Source organism: Chiloscyllium plagiosum, unplaced genomic scaffold, assembly GCF_037043375.1.
Source record: "Chiloscyllium plagiosum isolate Xiang-an unplaced genomic scaffold, Cpla_swu_hap1 HiC_scaffold_6, whole genome shotgun sequence".
In the NCBI taxonomy this organism is placed as follows: Eukaryota; Metazoa; Chordata; class Chondrichthyes; order Orectolobiformes; family Hemiscylliidae; genus Chiloscyllium; species Chiloscyllium plagiosum.
The window spans coordinates 122,608,623-122,626,865 of NW_028270144.1; the positions used below are offsets into that span (position 1 = coordinate 122,608,623).

Sequence of the window (18,243 nt, forward strand, 5' to 3'; positions counted from 1 at the left end):
GAATGAAGGGTACAAAGTCCCAACAATTACACAGCTAGGACTACAGGGGGTGCCATGTCACAACAATTACACATCCCAGCCTACAGAAGGCACTGTGCCCTGTCAATTACACATCCCAGCCTACAGAAGGCACTGTGCCCTGTCAATTACACATCCCAGCCTACAGAAGGCACTGTGCCCTGTCAATTACACATCCCAGCCTACAGAAGGCACTGTGCCCTGACAATTACACATCCCAGCCTACAGAAGGCACTGTGCCCTGACAAATACACATCCCAAACAACAGGAGATTCTATAAGATAACATTCCAACATGTAATTTAATCCCCTGTCCTTTAAAACGCTTAATGGTGTAATTGCATTATATTCAGTTACACTTGGAACAAAGGAGTATACAGCATTGGAAAACTTGACTTAGAAGCAGGAATTGGCCGTTCAGTTCTTCAAGCCTGCTTCACATTTAATTCGAAACAAAAACAAAATCGCCCAAAACGTTAAGTCTGATTTCTCTTCACAGGTGCTGCCAGACCTGCTGAACGTTTCCAGCAACTTCTGTTCTTGTTTCTGATGTACAGCACCCACAGCTCTTTTGGTTGACATTTAATTAGGTCGTGGCCAATTCAATTATAGTCTTAACTCCACTTGGGCTCTTGCCCAAAACGTTGATTCTCCTGCTCCTCGGATGCTGCCTGACCTGCTGTGCTTTTCCAGCACCACACTCTCGACTCTGATCTCCAGCATCTGCAGTCCTCCACTTTCTTCTAGTTGATTTATTCCTCCCTTAACTCCACTTCCTGCCTAACCCCCCGATAACACTTGATTCTTTGACTGTAAAAAAACTATCTAAAATAAAAACAGAAAGTTCAGGAGAAGCTCAACACTTCTGGCAGCACCTATGGAAATAGAAACAGTGTTTCAAATTCAACATGAGTCTTTTTCAAGAAAAAATTATTTGACTCTACCTTGAATCAATTGAACGGCATGGTTTCCATTGGTTTCTGGGGAAGAGAATGCTATAGACTAAAGACTCTGCAAGTGAAAATATTAGGTAAAAACCTCACCTCCAGCTTAAAAGAAAAGCCTCATGCTTAAATGTGTACCCTACTCTTCTCCCCAAGATCAAAGATGCTCCCAGCATCAATCCTATCAAGTACCCTGTATTGTTCAATAAGATCACCACTCATTCTTCTAAACTCCATTGGGTGTAGGCCCAACGTGTTCGACCTTTCTTCATAACACAAGCCCTTCATTACAGGAATGAGTCAAGTGAACCTTCTGCGAACTGTAAAAGAAAAGCGCTTATATTTTTCTTTCAAATAGGAAGAAAAAACTGCACACATGTTGTCCCACAAACTCCCTGTATAGGTACAGTAAAACTTACAATATTATATTTCAATCTCCTTGCCATAAATGTCAGCATTCCATATGCCTTCCTGAGAACTTGCAGAAAGGACAGACTAAGTCCATTCTAGAAAGGTGGGTTAAGTTATCTCTCATGGTTCTTTTGATTTTAGCAATAATGACAGACAGTTGTATGCAAAGTCATGGTCATTTTTAAAAATGTATTTATTCATTTGCGGGATATAGCTGTCGCTGGCTGGCCAGCATTTTATTGCCTGTCCCTAGTTGTCCTTGAGGAGGTGGTGGTGAGCTGCCTCTTGAACTGTTGCAGTCCATCTGTTGTGGGTTGACCCATAATGCAATTAGAAAGGGAATTCCAGGATTTTGACCCAACAACAGTAAGGAATGGCGATATATTTCCAAGTCAGGATAGTGAATGGTTTGGAGGGCAACTTGAAGGTGTTCCTATGTATCTGCTGCCCATGTCTTTCTGGATGGAAGTGGTCTTGAGTTTGGAAGGTGTTGTCTGACGATCTTTGGTGAATATCTTGGATTTAATACCTGATCGGTAGACCTAGCTATTTCTTGTATTGGAATTGTTCTGTTTTAAGTCCCTGGTTGTTTCTGTCTTTTCACTCATACAGACAGAATGTAAAGGCAGATGTGTCTGTGTGCTCGGTCTGGATGTTTCTGATTGCATTGCGCTCACAGATCTGTCGTCACCTGTAACTGGACCAATCCAAGGGCAATCATCAGGCAGTTTTCCCTTAACTCAAATCTTCCTACTGCAGTTGTGTAACAACCTCACTGTTCTAAAAGCAACATAGCTTTTTTACAACTAAAAATGTGCACTACTTGATTTTCAAATTGCAAAACTCCCTTGATGTTTTAGCTGAATAGCTGTGTTCAATTTCCATTCCAGTTTATAGTCTAAATACGAAAATATATGTGGTCGCTTAATCTCAGAACAAAGATCAAAGACAGTGGCTCTTTCATCATTTCTCTGTCGGTGCAAGACTTGAAGAATCTACCAGCACAAAGCAATTGGAAGCATTCCATGAAAAATATAAAATGAAGAACATCAGGTGCAGGAAATCTGAAACAAACAAAATCAGAGATTGTTGGAGAAATTCAGATCTTTCAGCATCTGTAGAGAGAAAACAGCGTTAACACTTTGAGTACTGCGACTGTTCTTCTGAACAAGAAGCAGCAAGCAAAGGTGACTTTATGCTGTTGGTGGGGGATGAAAAGGAAATGGAGTGAGTGGATGGGAATCCAGAGAGGAAAAAAAACAATAGGGTCTGTTTCCCTGCTGTATGACCCTATAACTATTGGGGGTCCTATAGTACAATCCCATCAGCATGATCATCCCCTTTTTATTTCTCAGGTTCACCCATATAGCTTCACTGAACGAGTATAGTGACTTAAACATTTTTCACTGTATCTTTATTTCGTAATAGTACAAATGATAATAAATTATTATTCTATTCCGTTGTGTTCAGAAAATCCACACCATATCATCAACTCACTCTTCAATGACAATAAAAACCATCATTTTCCAGCCACATTCACGACAAAAATAAAATCATATTGGACTCAAAACATTATGTTTTGGTTGGCAGTCAATGGCTGGAGGTGTGCCTCAGGGATCAGTGTTGGGTCCTCAATTGTTTACAATTTACATAGATAATTTAGAGTTGGGGACCAAGGGTAGAGTGTCAAAGTTTGCAGATGACACTGACATAAATGATAGAACAAAGTGGGCAGAGGACACTGAAAGTCTGTGGAGTAATATAGATAGGTGAAGTGAGTGGGCAAGGGTCTGGTAGATGGAGTACAATGTTGGTAAATGTGAAGTTATCTATTTTGGTAGGAATAACACCAAAATGGATGATTTTTTAAATGGTGAAAAATTGTAACATGCTGCTGTGCAAAGGGACCTGGGTGTCCTTGTGCATGAATCACAGGAAGTTTGTTTGCAGGTGCAGGAGATAATTAAGAAGGCAATGGAGTATTGTCCTTCATTGCTAGAAGAATGGAATTTTAAAACAGGGAGGGAGCTGCAGCTTTCTAGGGTGTTGGTGAGGCCACACCTGGAGTATTGTGCACACGTTTGGTCTCCTTACTTGGGAAAGGATGTACTGGTTCTGGAGGGGGTGAAGAGGAGGTTCACTAGGTTGATTTGGAGGGTTGGCTTATAAGGAGAGGCTGAGTAGACCAAGACTATACTTATTTGAATTTTGAAGAATGGGGGGGGGGGAATCTTATAGAAAGATATAAAATGATGAAGAACATAGATAAGATAGAAACAAGGGAAATTGTTTCCACTGGCAGTGAAACTAGAACGAGGGAGCAGAGCCTCAAAGGGGAGCAGATTTAGGAATGAGTTGAGAAGAAACTTCTTCACCCAAAGGATTTTGAATCAGTGGAATTCCTTGCCCAGTAAAGAATTTGAGACTACCTTGTTGAATTTTTTAAGGCAAAGTTAGATAGATTTCTAAAGGCTAAAGGAATTACGGGTTATGGTGGAGCTGAGTCCACAAAAAGATCGGCCATGATCTTATTGAATGGTGGAGCATGCTCAAAGGGCCAGATGCCTACTGCTCCTATTTCTTAAGTTGTTCTGTTTCTCTTTCTATAGATGACTTTCTCCAGAATGTTCTGCATTGATTTGAGATGTGCCATAATGATCCCTTCAGGGAGTGGGAGGCGCTGTATCATTGTCACTGCACTAATGGGGATATGTTTTAATGATCCCTCCATGCCACAGGGGGTGCTGTTTGACAGTCACTACACCATTCGTGATATGTTGTAATGATTCCTCCATTGCACAGGCGGCGCTGTAACAGATCATTGCTGCAGTAGTGATGCGTTGCAATGATCCCTCCAGGCCGCGAGAGGCGCTGTAACACGTCACCGTACCAATGGTGTTGTGTTGTAATAATCCCTCCAGGCAGCAGGAGGCGCTGTGAGCTACCGGAAGCGGGTGCCGGTTGCTTGGTGACGGTATCCGGTGGCTGGCCTGGGCCTGAGTGAGCGGGAGCCGCATGGAGAGTTCAGGGTGAGCGGCAGAGGCAGAGTCCGAGTAGTGGGACCCCGCAGCCGCAGGGTCTCCGCCGCCTGCTGGCCCCAATGGTTTTCCTCAGGTGTTTCCCGCCCCCGGCCGAGGGAGTCCGGCTCCAACAGCCCGAGATTGCAGCGGTGCTTGACGGCAAGGGCCTGGGCACAGGCACCTTGTACATCGCCGAGAGGTGAGAGAGGGAGCCGGCCACTCGAAATCCTGTGGGGTGGGGTGTGAGGGGAGGCGAGTGGGGGTGGGGTGTGAGGGGAGGCGAGTGGGGGTGGGGGTGGGGGGAGGGGAGGCGAGTGGGGGTGGGGGGGGTGGGGTGTGAGGGGAGGCGGGTGGGGGGAGGGGAGGCGAGTGGGGGTGGGGGGAGGGGAGGCGAGAGGTGGAAGGGGAGGGGGGGCGAGAGGTGGAAGGGGAGGGGGGCGGTGTGGGGAGGAGAAAGTGTAGGGGCAGGGAGAGGAGAGTTGGGTTGTGGGAAGGGGAGGGAGGTTGAGGGTATGGGGAAGAATGTGATAAGTTGTAGGGAGGGGAATTATAGAATCCCTACAGTGTCGAAACAGGCCACTTGGCCCAGCAAGTCCACACCAAATCTCTGAAGAGTATTCTTACCCTATTTCTCTACATTTACCCTGGATGAATGTGCCTAATTTATTCCTGAACACTGGGCAATTTAGCATGGCCAATTCACCTGGGAAAGGGTGCGAGTGTCAAGAGAGTGGGGTTGTGGTGAAGGGAGTGAGCTGGAAGTGGGGCGTGGAGAGGGGAAAGATTGAGGGGGAGTGGAACAGTGGTAAGGATGGAGGGGGTGGGTGTGAGCAGGAGGGGAGGGCAGTGGAGGTGTGAGGAGAGGGGAAGGGTGTGAGGATAGGAAAAAGTTGAGAAAGGAGGGAGGGAAGTTGGATTGTGGGAAGGGGTGTGGATGTAAATTGAGTGAAATGTTGTAGGAGGTGGGGTGAGGGGAAGGGAGGGTGTGGGAGAATAAGAGAAAAGTGATGAAGGGGGCAGAAAAAGCCAGGACAGATTTTAAATTCGGTGTTGAAGGGAGATAGTGAGGACTGCAGAAGAATAGTGGAAAGGGGTTTGGGGACAAAGACTGGAGGGAAGGCGGAGAATAAAGGGTGATGGAGGGAAACATGGATTGAATTGATTGTAAAAGGTTTTGAGTGAACTGAGGGGGAAGCGATGGTGTTGAGTGAGTATGGAAGGTCATAGAGATGTACAGTATGGAAATTGACCCTTGGGTCCAACTCATCCATGCCAATCAGATATCCTAAATTAATCTAGTCCCATTTGCCAGCATTTGGCCCATAATCCTTTAAACACCACCTATTCATATAAGCATTCAGATGCCTTTTAAATGTTGTAATTGTACCAGCCTTCATCACTTCCTCTGGCAGCTCATTCCATACATGCACCAACCTTTGTGTGAAAACATTGTCCCTTAGGTCCCTTTTAAATCTTTCCACTCTCACCCTAAACCAATGCCGTCCAGTTCTGGTCTCTCTCACCCCAGGGAAAAGACCTTGTCTATTTATCCTATCCATGCCCCTCATGATTTTATAAACCTCTAGTCATCCCTCAGCCTCCTGTGCCCAGGGAAAACAGCCCCAGTCTCTTCAGCCTCTCCCTGTAGCTCCAACCCTGGCAACATCCTTGTAAATCTTCTCTGAACTCTTCCAAGCTTCACAACATCCTTCCAAAAGGAAGGAGACCAGAATTGCATACAATAAGCGGGAGTAAGGAGAAGGAAATTTGAGAGTGGAAAGAAAACAGGGAGAGATAGAAGAGGGTGCAAGTAGGGACAGTTGAAAAAGGACAGAGGAGACACAAACTTCCAAGCTTTCTACTGTCTACTCCAAAGCTTTGTCACATCAAGCTGTTACCAGAAGGACAGAGGAAATGCTTCAAGGACATTCTCAAAGCAATATCTATACTGACTCACCAGGAATTCTTTGTCCAAGGTCTGGAGAAGAAAAACTTACAAATGTCCAGTCATTTTAAAGTCTTCCAGTTGGAGGCCAAATGCAAACAGCAGAAGGAGGGTGCAAAAATTTGAGCATCCCACCACTTTACTCCTGCACTTGCTTCATTCTGTTACAGAATGTGCAGATCCAACATTGGACTGTTTAGTTACTTCAGGACCCACAACATCAAAGAAGTAAGTCATCCTTAATCCCAAGGAAGAAATGTGAAGAAACCTACGAAGAAATGCCAAGGAAGACAGGAAAAGGGTCGGGGTGGGGAAGTACTTCACAGGAACATTATCAAAAATTTGAAGAAATTGGGTCGGGTTCCAATAACTGAGACCGAGCTTTTAAGAAGTGCATTGAAGATTTGTAGGGAGAGAATTCCAGAGCTTGGGGTGTAATGGACTGCAGGCACAGCTGTCAGTGGTGCAGTACTTATAATTAGGCATGCAGAAATCTCAGTGGGTTTTGAGGCTGGAGATTCGAGATGGGGAGAGACAAATGCATGGAGGGACTAAAGTGAATATCTTGTTTAACTGGGCACCAATGGAAACCAATGAGTGTGGATGATAGGTGAAGGGCATTTGCTATGAGTTTTCACATGAGTAGCAGAGTTTCGACTGACCTTATTTACGGAAGTTAGAATGTAGTTGTCCAACGGGAATGTATTGGAAAAGTTGAGTATTTGGGTAACTTGGCACAGATTAGAGTTTCAGCAGTAGATGATCTGAGGCAGGGATGAATTCAGGTAATGGTGCAAAGATGGAAGGAGCTTGTCATTACAAACAGCACAAATTTGAAGTTGGAAGTTCACCTTTAGAGACCAGGATTGGAAACAGACTGGTTCAATATCTGACCTTTGCCAAGAGAGGGAGGAATGGGAGCAGTAGCTAAGGAATAGCATTTGGAGTGGGGGACAAAAACAACAAGGGCCCTCTACTTTTTGTCATTTACATAAATGATTAGGATGCGTGCATAAGAAGTACAGTTAGTAAGTTTGCAGATGACACCAAAATTGAAGGTGTAGTGGACAGCGAAGAGGGTTCCTCCGATTACAACAGGATCTGGACCAGATGGGCCAATGGGCTGAGAAGTGGCAGTTGGAGTTTAATTCAGATAAATGCGAGGTGCTGCATTTTGGGAAAGTAAATCTTAGCAGGACTTATACACATAATGGTAAGGTCCTAGGGAGTGTTGCTAAACAAACAGACCTTGAAGTGCAGGTTCATAGCTCCTTGAAAGTGGAGTCGCAGGTAGATAGGATAGTGAAGAAAGCGTTTGGTATGCTTTCCTTTATTGGTCAGAGTATTGAGTACAGGAGTTGGGAGGTCATGTTGCGGCTGTACAGGACATTGGTTAGGCCACTGTTGGAATATTGCGTGCAATTCTGGTCTCCTTCCTATCAAAGATGTTGTGAAACTTGAAAGGGTTCAGAAAAGATTTACAAGGATGTTGCTAGGGCTGGAGGATCTGAGCTACAGGGAGAGGCTGAACAGGCTGGGGCTGTTTTCCCTGGAGCATCGGAGGCTGAGGGGCATGGATAGGATAAATAGGCAAAGTCTTTTCCCTGGGGTCGGGGAGTCCAAAACTAGAAGGCATAGGTTTAGGGTGAGAGGGGAAAGATATAAAAGAGATCTAAGGGGCAACCTTTTCACGCAGAGGGTGGTACGTGTATGGAATGAGCTACCAGAGGAAGTGGTGGAGGCTGGTCCAATTGCAACATTTAAGAGGCATTTGGATGGGTAAATGAATAGGAAGGGTTTGGAGGGATATGGGCCGGGTGCTGGCAGATGGGACTAGATTGGGTTGGGATATCTGGTTGGCATGGACCGGTTGGACCGAAGAGTCTGTTTCCATGCTGTACATCTCTATGTCAGGTAAATAGTCCAAAAATGTTAACAGTCCAGGAGGTGTATGATGAGTGGGATGTTGCCAGTTTACATGCAGAATTCAAAACATTGCGCCTTTGGGCAATGTCTGTGAGGGTTAACGTATAGAAAATTGGGGTGGGGGTTAAAGGTAATTCTTGGGGATTCCACAGCGTAAAGATGTGGGAGCAGGAAGGGAAATGAGCGCAACAAGTGATTTGCTGGCTTAATTTGGTAGATAGGACTTGACCCTGGTAAGAAAAGTCCCACCCAGAGAGACAGTAGAGGAGATGGGTTATGGTCAAGAACTGCAGTTTGGATGAGTAGGAAAGGTTTACCTTTGTCATAGTCTCACAGGATGTCATTTGTGACTTTGATAATTTTGCTATTGCATTGGAGCATAGAACAGTACAGGCTCTTTGGCCCTTGATATTGTGCTGACTTTTTATCCTACTCTAAGACCCAACTAATGTACATACCCTTCATTTTACTATCATCCATGTGCCTGTCCAAGAGTCATTTAAATGTCTGCGTGGGTTTCCTCCCGGTTTTCTCCAACAGTCCAAAGATGTGCAGGTTAGGTGAATTGGCCATGCTAAATTGCCCGTAGTGTTAGGTGCATTAGTCAGGGGTGAATGTCAGGGAATGGGTCTGGGTGGGTTGCTCTTTGGCGGGTCGGTGTGGACTTTTTGGGCCGAAGGGCCTGTTTCCACACTGTAGGGAATCTAATCAATGTATCTGAGTCTCTATTACCAGCACTGTAGTGTATTGCACACACTCACCACTCTGTAAAGAACCAACCTCTGACAACTCCCCTAAACTTTCCTCCAAACACCTTAAAATTATCCCCCCTTGTGATAGCCATTTTTGTTCTGGGAAAAAGGTGTCTGACTATTCACTATCTATGCCTCTCATCATGTACGCCTCTCGTCATCTTGCGCGCCCCTCTCGTCATCTTGCGCGCCCCTCTCGTCATCTTGCGCGCCCCTCTCGTCATCTTGCGCGCCCCTCTCGTCATCTTGCGCGCCCCTCTCGTCATCTTGCGCGCCCCTCTCGTCATCTTGCGCGCCCCTCTCGTCATCTTGCGCGCCCCTCTCGTCCTCTTGCGCGCCCCTCTCGTCCTCTTGCGCGCCCCTCTCGTCCTCTTGCGCGCCCCTCTCGTCCTCTTGCGCGCCCCTCTCGTCCTCTTGCGCGCCCCTCTCGTCCTCTTGCGCGCCCCTCTCGTCCTCTTGCGCGCCCCTCTCGTCCTCTTGCGCGCCCCTCTCGTCCTCTTGCGCGCCCCTCTCGTCCTCTTGCGCGCCCCTCTCGTCCTCTTGCGCGCCCCTCTCGTCCTCTTGCGCGCCCCTCTCGTCCTCTTGCGCGCCCCTCTCAAGTCGCCTTTCACCCTTCCTTGCTCCAATGAGAAAAGCCTTAGCTTCCATAACCTTTCTTCATAAGACATGCCCTCCAGTCCAGGTAGCATACTGGTAAATCTCCTTTCCTACCATCTCTAGAGCTTCCATATCGTCCTCATAATGAGGCGACCAGAACTGAACACAATATTCCAAATGTGGTCTCATCAGCGCTCTATAGAGCTGCAGCATAACCTCACAGCTCTTAAACTCAATCCCCCTGCTAATGAAAGCCAACACACCTATCAACTTGGGTGGCAACTTTTAGAGATCTAAGGATATGGACCCCAAGTTCCCTCTGCCACTGAGCTCCAGGCTGAATACTTTGCATCTACTGCCACCCTTTGTCTTCTCTGGGCCAGCCAATTCTGTATCCAGACAGACAGGTTTCCCCTTCTCCCATGTATCCTTATTTTCTGAATGAGCCTACCATGGGAAACCTTATCAAATGCCTTGCTAAAATCCATGTACACCAAATCCACTGCTCTACCTTCAGTGTGTTTTGTCACATCTCAAAGAACTCAATAAGGTTTGTGAGGCATGACCTGCCCCTCAAAGCCATGCTGACTATCTCTAATAAAACTATGGTTTTCCAAGTAATCATAAATCCTGTTTCTCAGAATCCTCTCCAATAATTTGTCCACCACAAATGTAAGACTGACTGGTCTGTAATTCCCAGGATTATCCCTATTCCCTTTCTTGAACAAGGGAATAACATTTGCCACCCTCCAATCATCTGGGACTACTGCAGTGGACAGTGAGGACACAAAGATCAACGCCAAAGGCATAGCAATCTCTGCCCTTGCTTCCTTTAATAACCGGAGGTATATACCATTTGGCCTTATCTTCTTAACGTCAACCTGTTCTAGCATACCCGTCTATTTCATACTGTCTTCACAAATGACAAGGTCCCTCTCAGTGAATACTGAAATAGTATATTCATTATGGACCTCCCGTAACTACTCCGACTCCGGGCACAAGTTTCTTCCACTATACCCTCGCTCTGGCCATCCGCTTGTTCTTCACAAAGGGAGCAAAAGGATTCCAACTTGGACCTCTGGGAAAGGGTGTTAAAATGGGGCACCAAGAGTAATCAAGGAAATTACTTAAGAGGGCATAAAAAGCAGGGGTAATAGGTGGGTTTAGAGTGGCTCATTCAAAGTAGGATAGAGAATAGAAAAAGATAGAATTCCTACAGTGTGGAAACAGTCTCCTTGGCCCAACAAGTCCACGCTAACCCTCTAAAGAGTAACCCATCCAGACTCATTCCCCGAACCTATTAACTCTACATTTATCTCTAACTAATGCACCTAACTTACACATCCCTGAACACTATCCGCAATTTAGCATTGGCAATTCACTTAAACTGCGCATCTTTGGATTATGGGAGGAAACCTAAAGAGACACGGGAGAATGTGCAAACTCCACACAGACAGTCGTCTAAGGCAGGAATTGATCCCGGGTCCCTGGCGTTGTGAGGCAGCAGTGCTAGCCACCGTGCAGCCAGGAGAGTAATGGAGTGAGTCGAGTTGGTTGCAGCAAGAAGAGAGGTGGTGGTATTGGAGTGGTTGTCAGAGGTGCCTTGTGCAGTACATTATTCAGTTTTTGTTTCCAGATTATACAAAGATTAAGATGTTTGTAGGAAGTTGTTGCCTTCCTACAGTACTGACATGGTGCTTCAGTTTTGAGTCTCTCAACTCCTTGGCCTGTTATATGGCGAAGTTCTGTTCTGACCAGCTTTAATTTGAGAACAGGAGGAAGTCGTGGTCAACCTGACAAATGGCTGTACTTAATCTTAACTACATTGCCTGATCAAAGTAGTCTCAGTTTTGAAATTTTCAATTGACCCCTGGATTCAGCAATTTTTCAGGGCAGACAGTTCCAAATTTCCACTCCTCTTTGTAAAGAAGTGCTTCCTGACACTACTTTGAATGGCCAAGTTGTAATTTTAACATTATGCCCCCCTTGTTCTAGATTCCCTCACTTAGCGAAATGGTATGCATCAAACATGAGGTCACTCCTTTCTATACTCCAGAACACACAAGTAATTTGTTTACAACCTGTCCTTGTCATTTAATCCTGTTAGCCTCTGTGATATTCTGGTGAACCTTGCTTTCTTATTGGCTTAGAATTTAAATGCAAATTACCATTTAAATCAAAGATTCTCTTTAAAAACAAGAGGGGCTTTAAAATCTGTGTGTGTTCCCGTCTGTCGGCCGCTTCAATTATCCGTGTTTAGAGACAAAAAAAACTGCAGATGCTGGAACCCAGCGTAGATAGGACCAGCAAGCCAAGTAGAGTAGTGAGGTGGAGAAGTCAACATTTCGCGTGTAACCCTTCAGTTATCCCTGTTTGGCAGGCAACACTTCAATTGAAAATTTGCACTTGATATTCAGACCCTGTGCGCAGCTGTTACCTATACATTTTCATCCTCTGTTTCTTCGCTTAATGGATCAGGCACTTGACTCTGCACAGTTTGTGTGGGGGTAGCAGATTGCTGCTTGATCAGGCTCATCCGATTGGGAGTTTCTATGTGAATAGCTTGTCTCTGTTCTGCTATATCCCAGCTCCTAGCATATGTAATGCATGCATAACAGTGCAGCTTCTTGCCCTAGGCAATTGTCTTTGGACCAATTTTCACACTAACACCAGGGAATGGGATGCTGCCCTGTTTTTGGAGTCTGTCCAGACTGTACAGTTTACAATAGCTCTTGTGTAAAAGGGTAAATGGATTCTTGTTTGGCCTGGAGACAGGGTTCACATTTTGCTGTTCAGAGGCTCATGCATCTCTCAGCTGATGGAAGTCCAGTAAAGATCCTCCTTTGAATGCTAATGTTGTTCGAGGACACAGTGCAATCTGCATGAGTTTCCTACAGTCTGCAATACCTCTCTTCCTGCCCAATTTTCTCTCCAAATTTGAGTAGACTGCAGCATTTCCCCCTCCTCTGTTGTATAGACCCAAGCAGTGTGAATTAACAAGCAATTTCACCATATCTCATCCTTACCTTAATCACACACAATCCCACGTTGTGCCATTTCACTCCAATTTTGTGTATCCATGACCCGGGTTTCCATCTGTTTGGTGGCATTGGTTTTGGGGCTCCATTTGTGGCCAGTGTAGATCGAGGCTTACATCACCAAGGAAAGTCCTTCAGCTCATCCGTGCCATCATCTGTTGGAGTTCAAGACTTTGTGCTTCATGAGTGAGTGTGTGTTGATATCCCCCCCAACTGTCACTTTAGGGAGGTATGTCTGACATCCTGTACCTTATCCAGTAACCCCAACTGTTCTCTCATCTTCCGACTGGTATCTGTTAACGGGCCATGTTCCACTTGATTTAATTCAGTCACGTTTGGTGAATATAATTGACATTTGGTGGTTTGTATTTTTGTTTCCCCACATCTCAATACCCGACCTACACCATAGCAACAACTTTGCCTTTCATCCTGGTCTGTGTAGGAATTCTTTTGTTGCACACAGTTAGTGACACGCGAGTGTCAGCTTTGCGTTTAAATTGACAGTTGCTATTTGAAAGCTGTTCTTTTTACCTTCGTGTATTTTTTCCTCTTCATTGAAGTGAAAGATATTCACACTAAAGAATGAAAAAAAATTTTTTTCAAGGCAACCATTGCCAACATCAGACACAGGTTATGTGTAAGCATGTGTATACTCCCTGTTATATTCCTAAATCAGGTCAGTGGTTGTGCTAGTTCCCATTGTGCTGACTATGCCTAATTTGGTGTCGAATAGCAAGGAATTATACAAAAGCAATGAGTGTGTTATTTGCCAATTTGGCTGTCAGCATTATTGAACGTCAAAGCCTGTAAAGGACAACATTGCCAAAAATACCTTTACCTCTTCACCAACTTGTAATGACCCGTGTGTCCCCAAGTAAATACAGAATAACAAGTGACATTAAATGCCATTGAGGTGAGCAGTCTACCTTTGTGCCTTAATAGCAACCAGCTTCAACCATGAATTATAAAATGTGTGTATGGTATAAGATAGTCATTCTGTGACTTGATCTCCAGACTGCCTAAGAACCCCAATTCTTCCAAATGACTGCCTCTAGTTTCTTCACGTCAGTGTTTAATTAAGAGTTTTTTTTGTCATCTAGGTAGTTCTCCATTGGGAATTTAAGATTGTTCTGAGTGTACACAACAGCAATCAGAATGCCATTATGGATCATACTGTACAGACAGGTCTTCTAAAGTGTTTGGAGAAAATGACTGTGATCTGGGAACTTTATGCCAAAATAGAAGAAAATCCTACATTTCTTTAGTGCCTTTCACAACCTCCAGTCATCCTGAAAGGACCTAATAGCGAATGAAGTATTTTTGAAGTGTGGTTACTTTGGTAAAGTCTGTAGGAAATGCAGCATCTAGTTTATGTTGAAATAATAATTGTCGCGCAGGTAATTAGTTTTAAATGATATTGGCTGAGGAATAAATTGGCCAGGACGCTGGGGTGTACTTCTGTGCTCTTCAAAACAGTTTGAGGGGTCAGATAGAGCATCACTCTGGTATCTTATGAGGAAGGTAGTACCTCTGACAGTGCAGCACTCTCTCAGTAGACTGTGCTCCCAGTTATATGTTCATTTTTCTTTGCAATTGGAATTGCAAGGTATTTTTTATCAAAATAAATTTACACTTTATGGCAAACTGGATAGCAGTTTTCAGGAATCCAGACTAAACTTTCCTTTCTCATTTAGTCCAGTTGATACCTCATCTGCAATCAAGGCAGTTTAGTCAGTGCATCCATAGCAAAGTCTCTTAGATCTTAATGAATGGTGAAGCAGGCTTGAGGGGCTGACTGGCCCTCCTATTCCTATTTCTTACGGTCTCATGCTACACAAAGGATAATGGTGAACCTATCTGGCCACGGCTGTCCACTACCTGACTGTACTATTCCATTGGTAATTCTGGACAAAATCATGTTGTTGTTTAATCTCAGAACAATGCAGCGCAGAACGAGGCCTGACAGTTCATCATGACTGTGCCAGCACTTTTGGAGAGCAATCGAGCTAGTGTCACTGTTTTCCCACACGTCCCTGGTATTTTTGCTCCTTCAGGTATTTATTCAATGTATTTGAAGTCTGTCATATCCATTACCTGTTTCGGCACTACATTCCAAACCCTAACCGTTCCTCACATGAAATACTTTCCTCTTGTCATTTCTGGTTCTTATGCTATTTAATAGTGAGCTGAGCCCTATAGTTATTAAGTTGGTGGCAACAGTTTGCTTTATTCAATTCTGCTAACTGTGTGGAGTTTGCACGTTCTCCTCCTGTCTGTGTAGTTTATGCTGGTTGCAGCAGTTTCCTCCCACAGTCCAAAGAACTGGTCATGCTATATTATCCGTAATGTTCAGGAATGTGTCAGCTGGGTGGATAATGGTAAATATGGGAATACGGTAGGACACTGAATTTGGGTGGGATGCTCTTCAGAGTGTCAGTACAGAATCCATGTACCAAATGACCTACTTCTGCACTGTAGGGATTCTATTGAGTCTATCCAATCTAATTTAAATCCTATATGGTTTTAAATACTATTATCAAATCTCCTCTTAACCTCCAAGTTTTTAATGTGAGCAGATCTAGTTTCTCCAGTCTAAGGGTGTAACTGTAATCCTTGAGATAAAGTGAGGGCTGCAGATGCTGGAGATCAGAGCTGAAAATGTGTTGCTGGAAAAGCGCAGCAGGTCAGGCAGCATCCAAGGAACAGGAGAATCAACGTTTCGGGCATAAGCCCTTCATCCTGCTTTGAAGGCATTGTGATAAAATGCTTCCGTGACCTTTCTCAGCTTTTTATGCCTCTACTAGAAATACTTTGGACCACTATAGGGATTGAAGGTTTTGCATTGCTGCTGGAGACATTCTGTCTGCAACTGAGCATCAATGGCTCAGAATCGATCTTACCATTTGACTGAATGAAAATGAAGTCCTTGCAATGCCAATATTCATAACAAAACATGAGCACTGCCAAGAGCTGTTGTAAAAGGATCATTATCATTAAAGCAGCTAGCCCACTATCCTGAAGGTCACCCAACAGGATTGAAAAGTGGGGGGAGAAGGCTGAGTAAATCGAGAGATGTACCCTGTCCATTTTGGGTTTTTAAGATTGCAGCTTAGAGTTTTATAGGAGCATCCACAGTTTCAGGGACTGAAAAAGAATGACTTGGAATAAGACCCAGTGCAATGAGTATTGACCGGTTTAGGATAGGTGTTCTGCTTCACTACCTTAGCAAAAGAATAATTCTGTCTCAGCAGTGCTAAAACTGGTCTTTTATGCTGGGGTTTTAGGGACATTAGTTGCGGTTTGAGTAGGCCCTTCTCCGTGCCCGTAATGCAAAGTCTCATACGCCATTTCTCGAATGGTGTGTGATACTTTGCATGTTACAGAATGAGCATCACTAATAAAACGGACTTGCATTTATGTGACACTGTTTAATGTCTTGCAAGATATAGAAAATATGGAATTGAGAAAATTGCAGCAAGCTCCCACAAACAGCAATCTGCTCTTCAGTATGATTTATTTTTGTCCTGTTGTTGAGACCAGGACATTGGGGTTCAGTCCCTGCTCCTCTTCAAAATAGTGTCCTGCAATCACATGCCCACCTGAGAGGACAGACTGGTCTTTACTTAACTTAACACCTCAACCAACAAGTGACACTTCTGATAGTGCCGCACTTCTTCAGCACTGTACTTGGAATGTCAACCTAGATGTAGGTCAAGATTAGAGTGGTGCTGGAAAAGCACAGCAGGTCAGGAGGTCTTTTGCCCAAAACATCAATTTTCCTGCTCCGCGGATGCTGCCTGACCGACTGTGCTTTTCGAGCACCACTCTAATCTTGACTCTAATCTCCAGCATCTGCAGTACCCATTTCAACCTAGACGTATGCTCAAGTCCTCGAATGGAACTTTGAACTTTCAAACTTCTGACTTGGAGGCAAGAATGTTACCAACTGAGCTATGGTAGGATTCACTCCCAGGTCTCGAGAACATTGCCCGGGTCTCTGGATTACTAATCCAGGAATAATACCATTAAACTTTCATCTCCCTAATGTGCATTAACTCAGAGGTAATAGTTTGCCCTTTCAGGAAAATAGTAACATTATTCTGTTCTCATAGTTTGTTACTTCCAAAACCTCGAGTCATAAACTTGTAACTTGTTGATTTATGGAATCACTGTAAAACCTGACACTAACTTTGAACACTCCTTAGGTTTTCTTTGTAGAAACATTTGCTTGCTGTACTTCTCTGTGCAACCTGTTGGATCAACACACCTGCCCTTATTTTAAAATTCTATTTTATTCTGATTTTTCAGCCGACTGTCTTGGTTTGATGGGTCTGGAATGGGATTTTCTTTGGAATATCCAACCATTAGCTTACATGCTGTGTCTAGAGATGTGACTGTCTATCCACAGGAGCACTTGTATGTGATGGTGAATGCCAAGTTAGGAGGTGAGACTCGTCTTTGTTTTTTTTAATCGGGCTGGGGGAGGGGGGGGAATATTTGGTAACTTTGTCTTTAGAATTCAGTGACAGGATTCCAGTAATTGTTCTGAACAATTCTCGATGTTTGAACATGGTGAGAGTTGCAGCTTAACGCATCTTCCCTCCTGCTGTGATGACGTTTCAGACTGGAGAAGGCTTTCTAGCCTAGCAATTTCCAACTTCCGTCCCATTGGGTGTGCAGTTTTGGAGCCCTGACATTCTCATCCTTGAAACGTAACTGGCCTCGTCTGATTTAAGTCTACCTTTCTAATTTGTCCAATCACCTGGTGTGGATCATGTGTCTAGTGGCACTGGTATCGCACTGGTGAGTAAACTCTAAATCTAATAATCCACACTGATTCCTGGGATCAAGGGTGAAATAACTTCATGGAGGCCAGTATCCCATCGCCAAGTCACCCTCTGTTTACATGTGCACCGTACACTGGCTGTGGCTAGCCAGCTCAGAGTCAGTCTCTTAACTGAGGAGAATCCCCTGTAGGTTTTTCTTGTGCAGGTGTCAGACACAGTGAAAAACAACATGTATAAAGCTTTATTTATATTCCACCACCAGAAAGAAAGGAAACACCTGAGTGGCCAGGGACGAGCAGTGCCCTTAATCCCCTGTTGTATTTTTTCTTTTTTTTTCAGTGTCCTAAACTGAGGAGACTCTAAATCTCCTGGTTATTTTTTTCCTCTGTCTCCCCCACACTACCTCCTAATAGCAATGGTGTTTAAAATTTCCTCAGCACTCGTGATGTGTGTATGTACGGGTGTGAGACACAGTGAAAGACAACAGGTGTACAAATCTTTATTCAGTTTCCACCATCAGGAAGAAAGGAAACAGCTAAGTGGCCAGTGATTAGCAGTGCTCTTAATACCCGTGTGTTTTCTTTTACCCACACTACTGCCTAACAGCAGTAGTGCTTATTTATTCCCCAGCACCCATGTTGTGTGTGTGCAGGTGAAAGACACAAGGTGCACGAATCTTTATTCAGTTTCCACCACCAGGAATAAAGGAAACACCCAAGTGGCCAGTGACAAGCAATGATCTTAATCCCCGTTTGTATTTTTCTTTTTTTCCTCCTTCTCCGCCGCAGAGCACACTGGATGTGGGC

At 44.5% G+C, this 18,243-nt stretch overlaps 1 protein-coding gene across 1 annotated transcript in view; it reads left to right on the forward strand.

Annotated features, from left to right (window-relative positions):
* Positions 1-4,368: 4,368 nt before the first annotated feature.
* Positions 4,369-18,243, forward strand: part of clns1a (chloride channel, nucleotide-sensitive, 1A) — a 44,162-nt gene continuing 30,287 nt past the window's right edge. The window contains exons 1-2 of the mRNA XM_043692423.2: positions 4,369-4,591; positions 16,959-17,095. Coding sequence (XP_043548358.2) covers positions 4,473-4,591; positions 16,959-17,095 — 256 coding nt within the window. The 5' untranslated portion in view covers positions 4,369-4,472. The remainder of the gene's footprint in view (positions 4,592-16,958; positions 17,096-18,243) is intronic.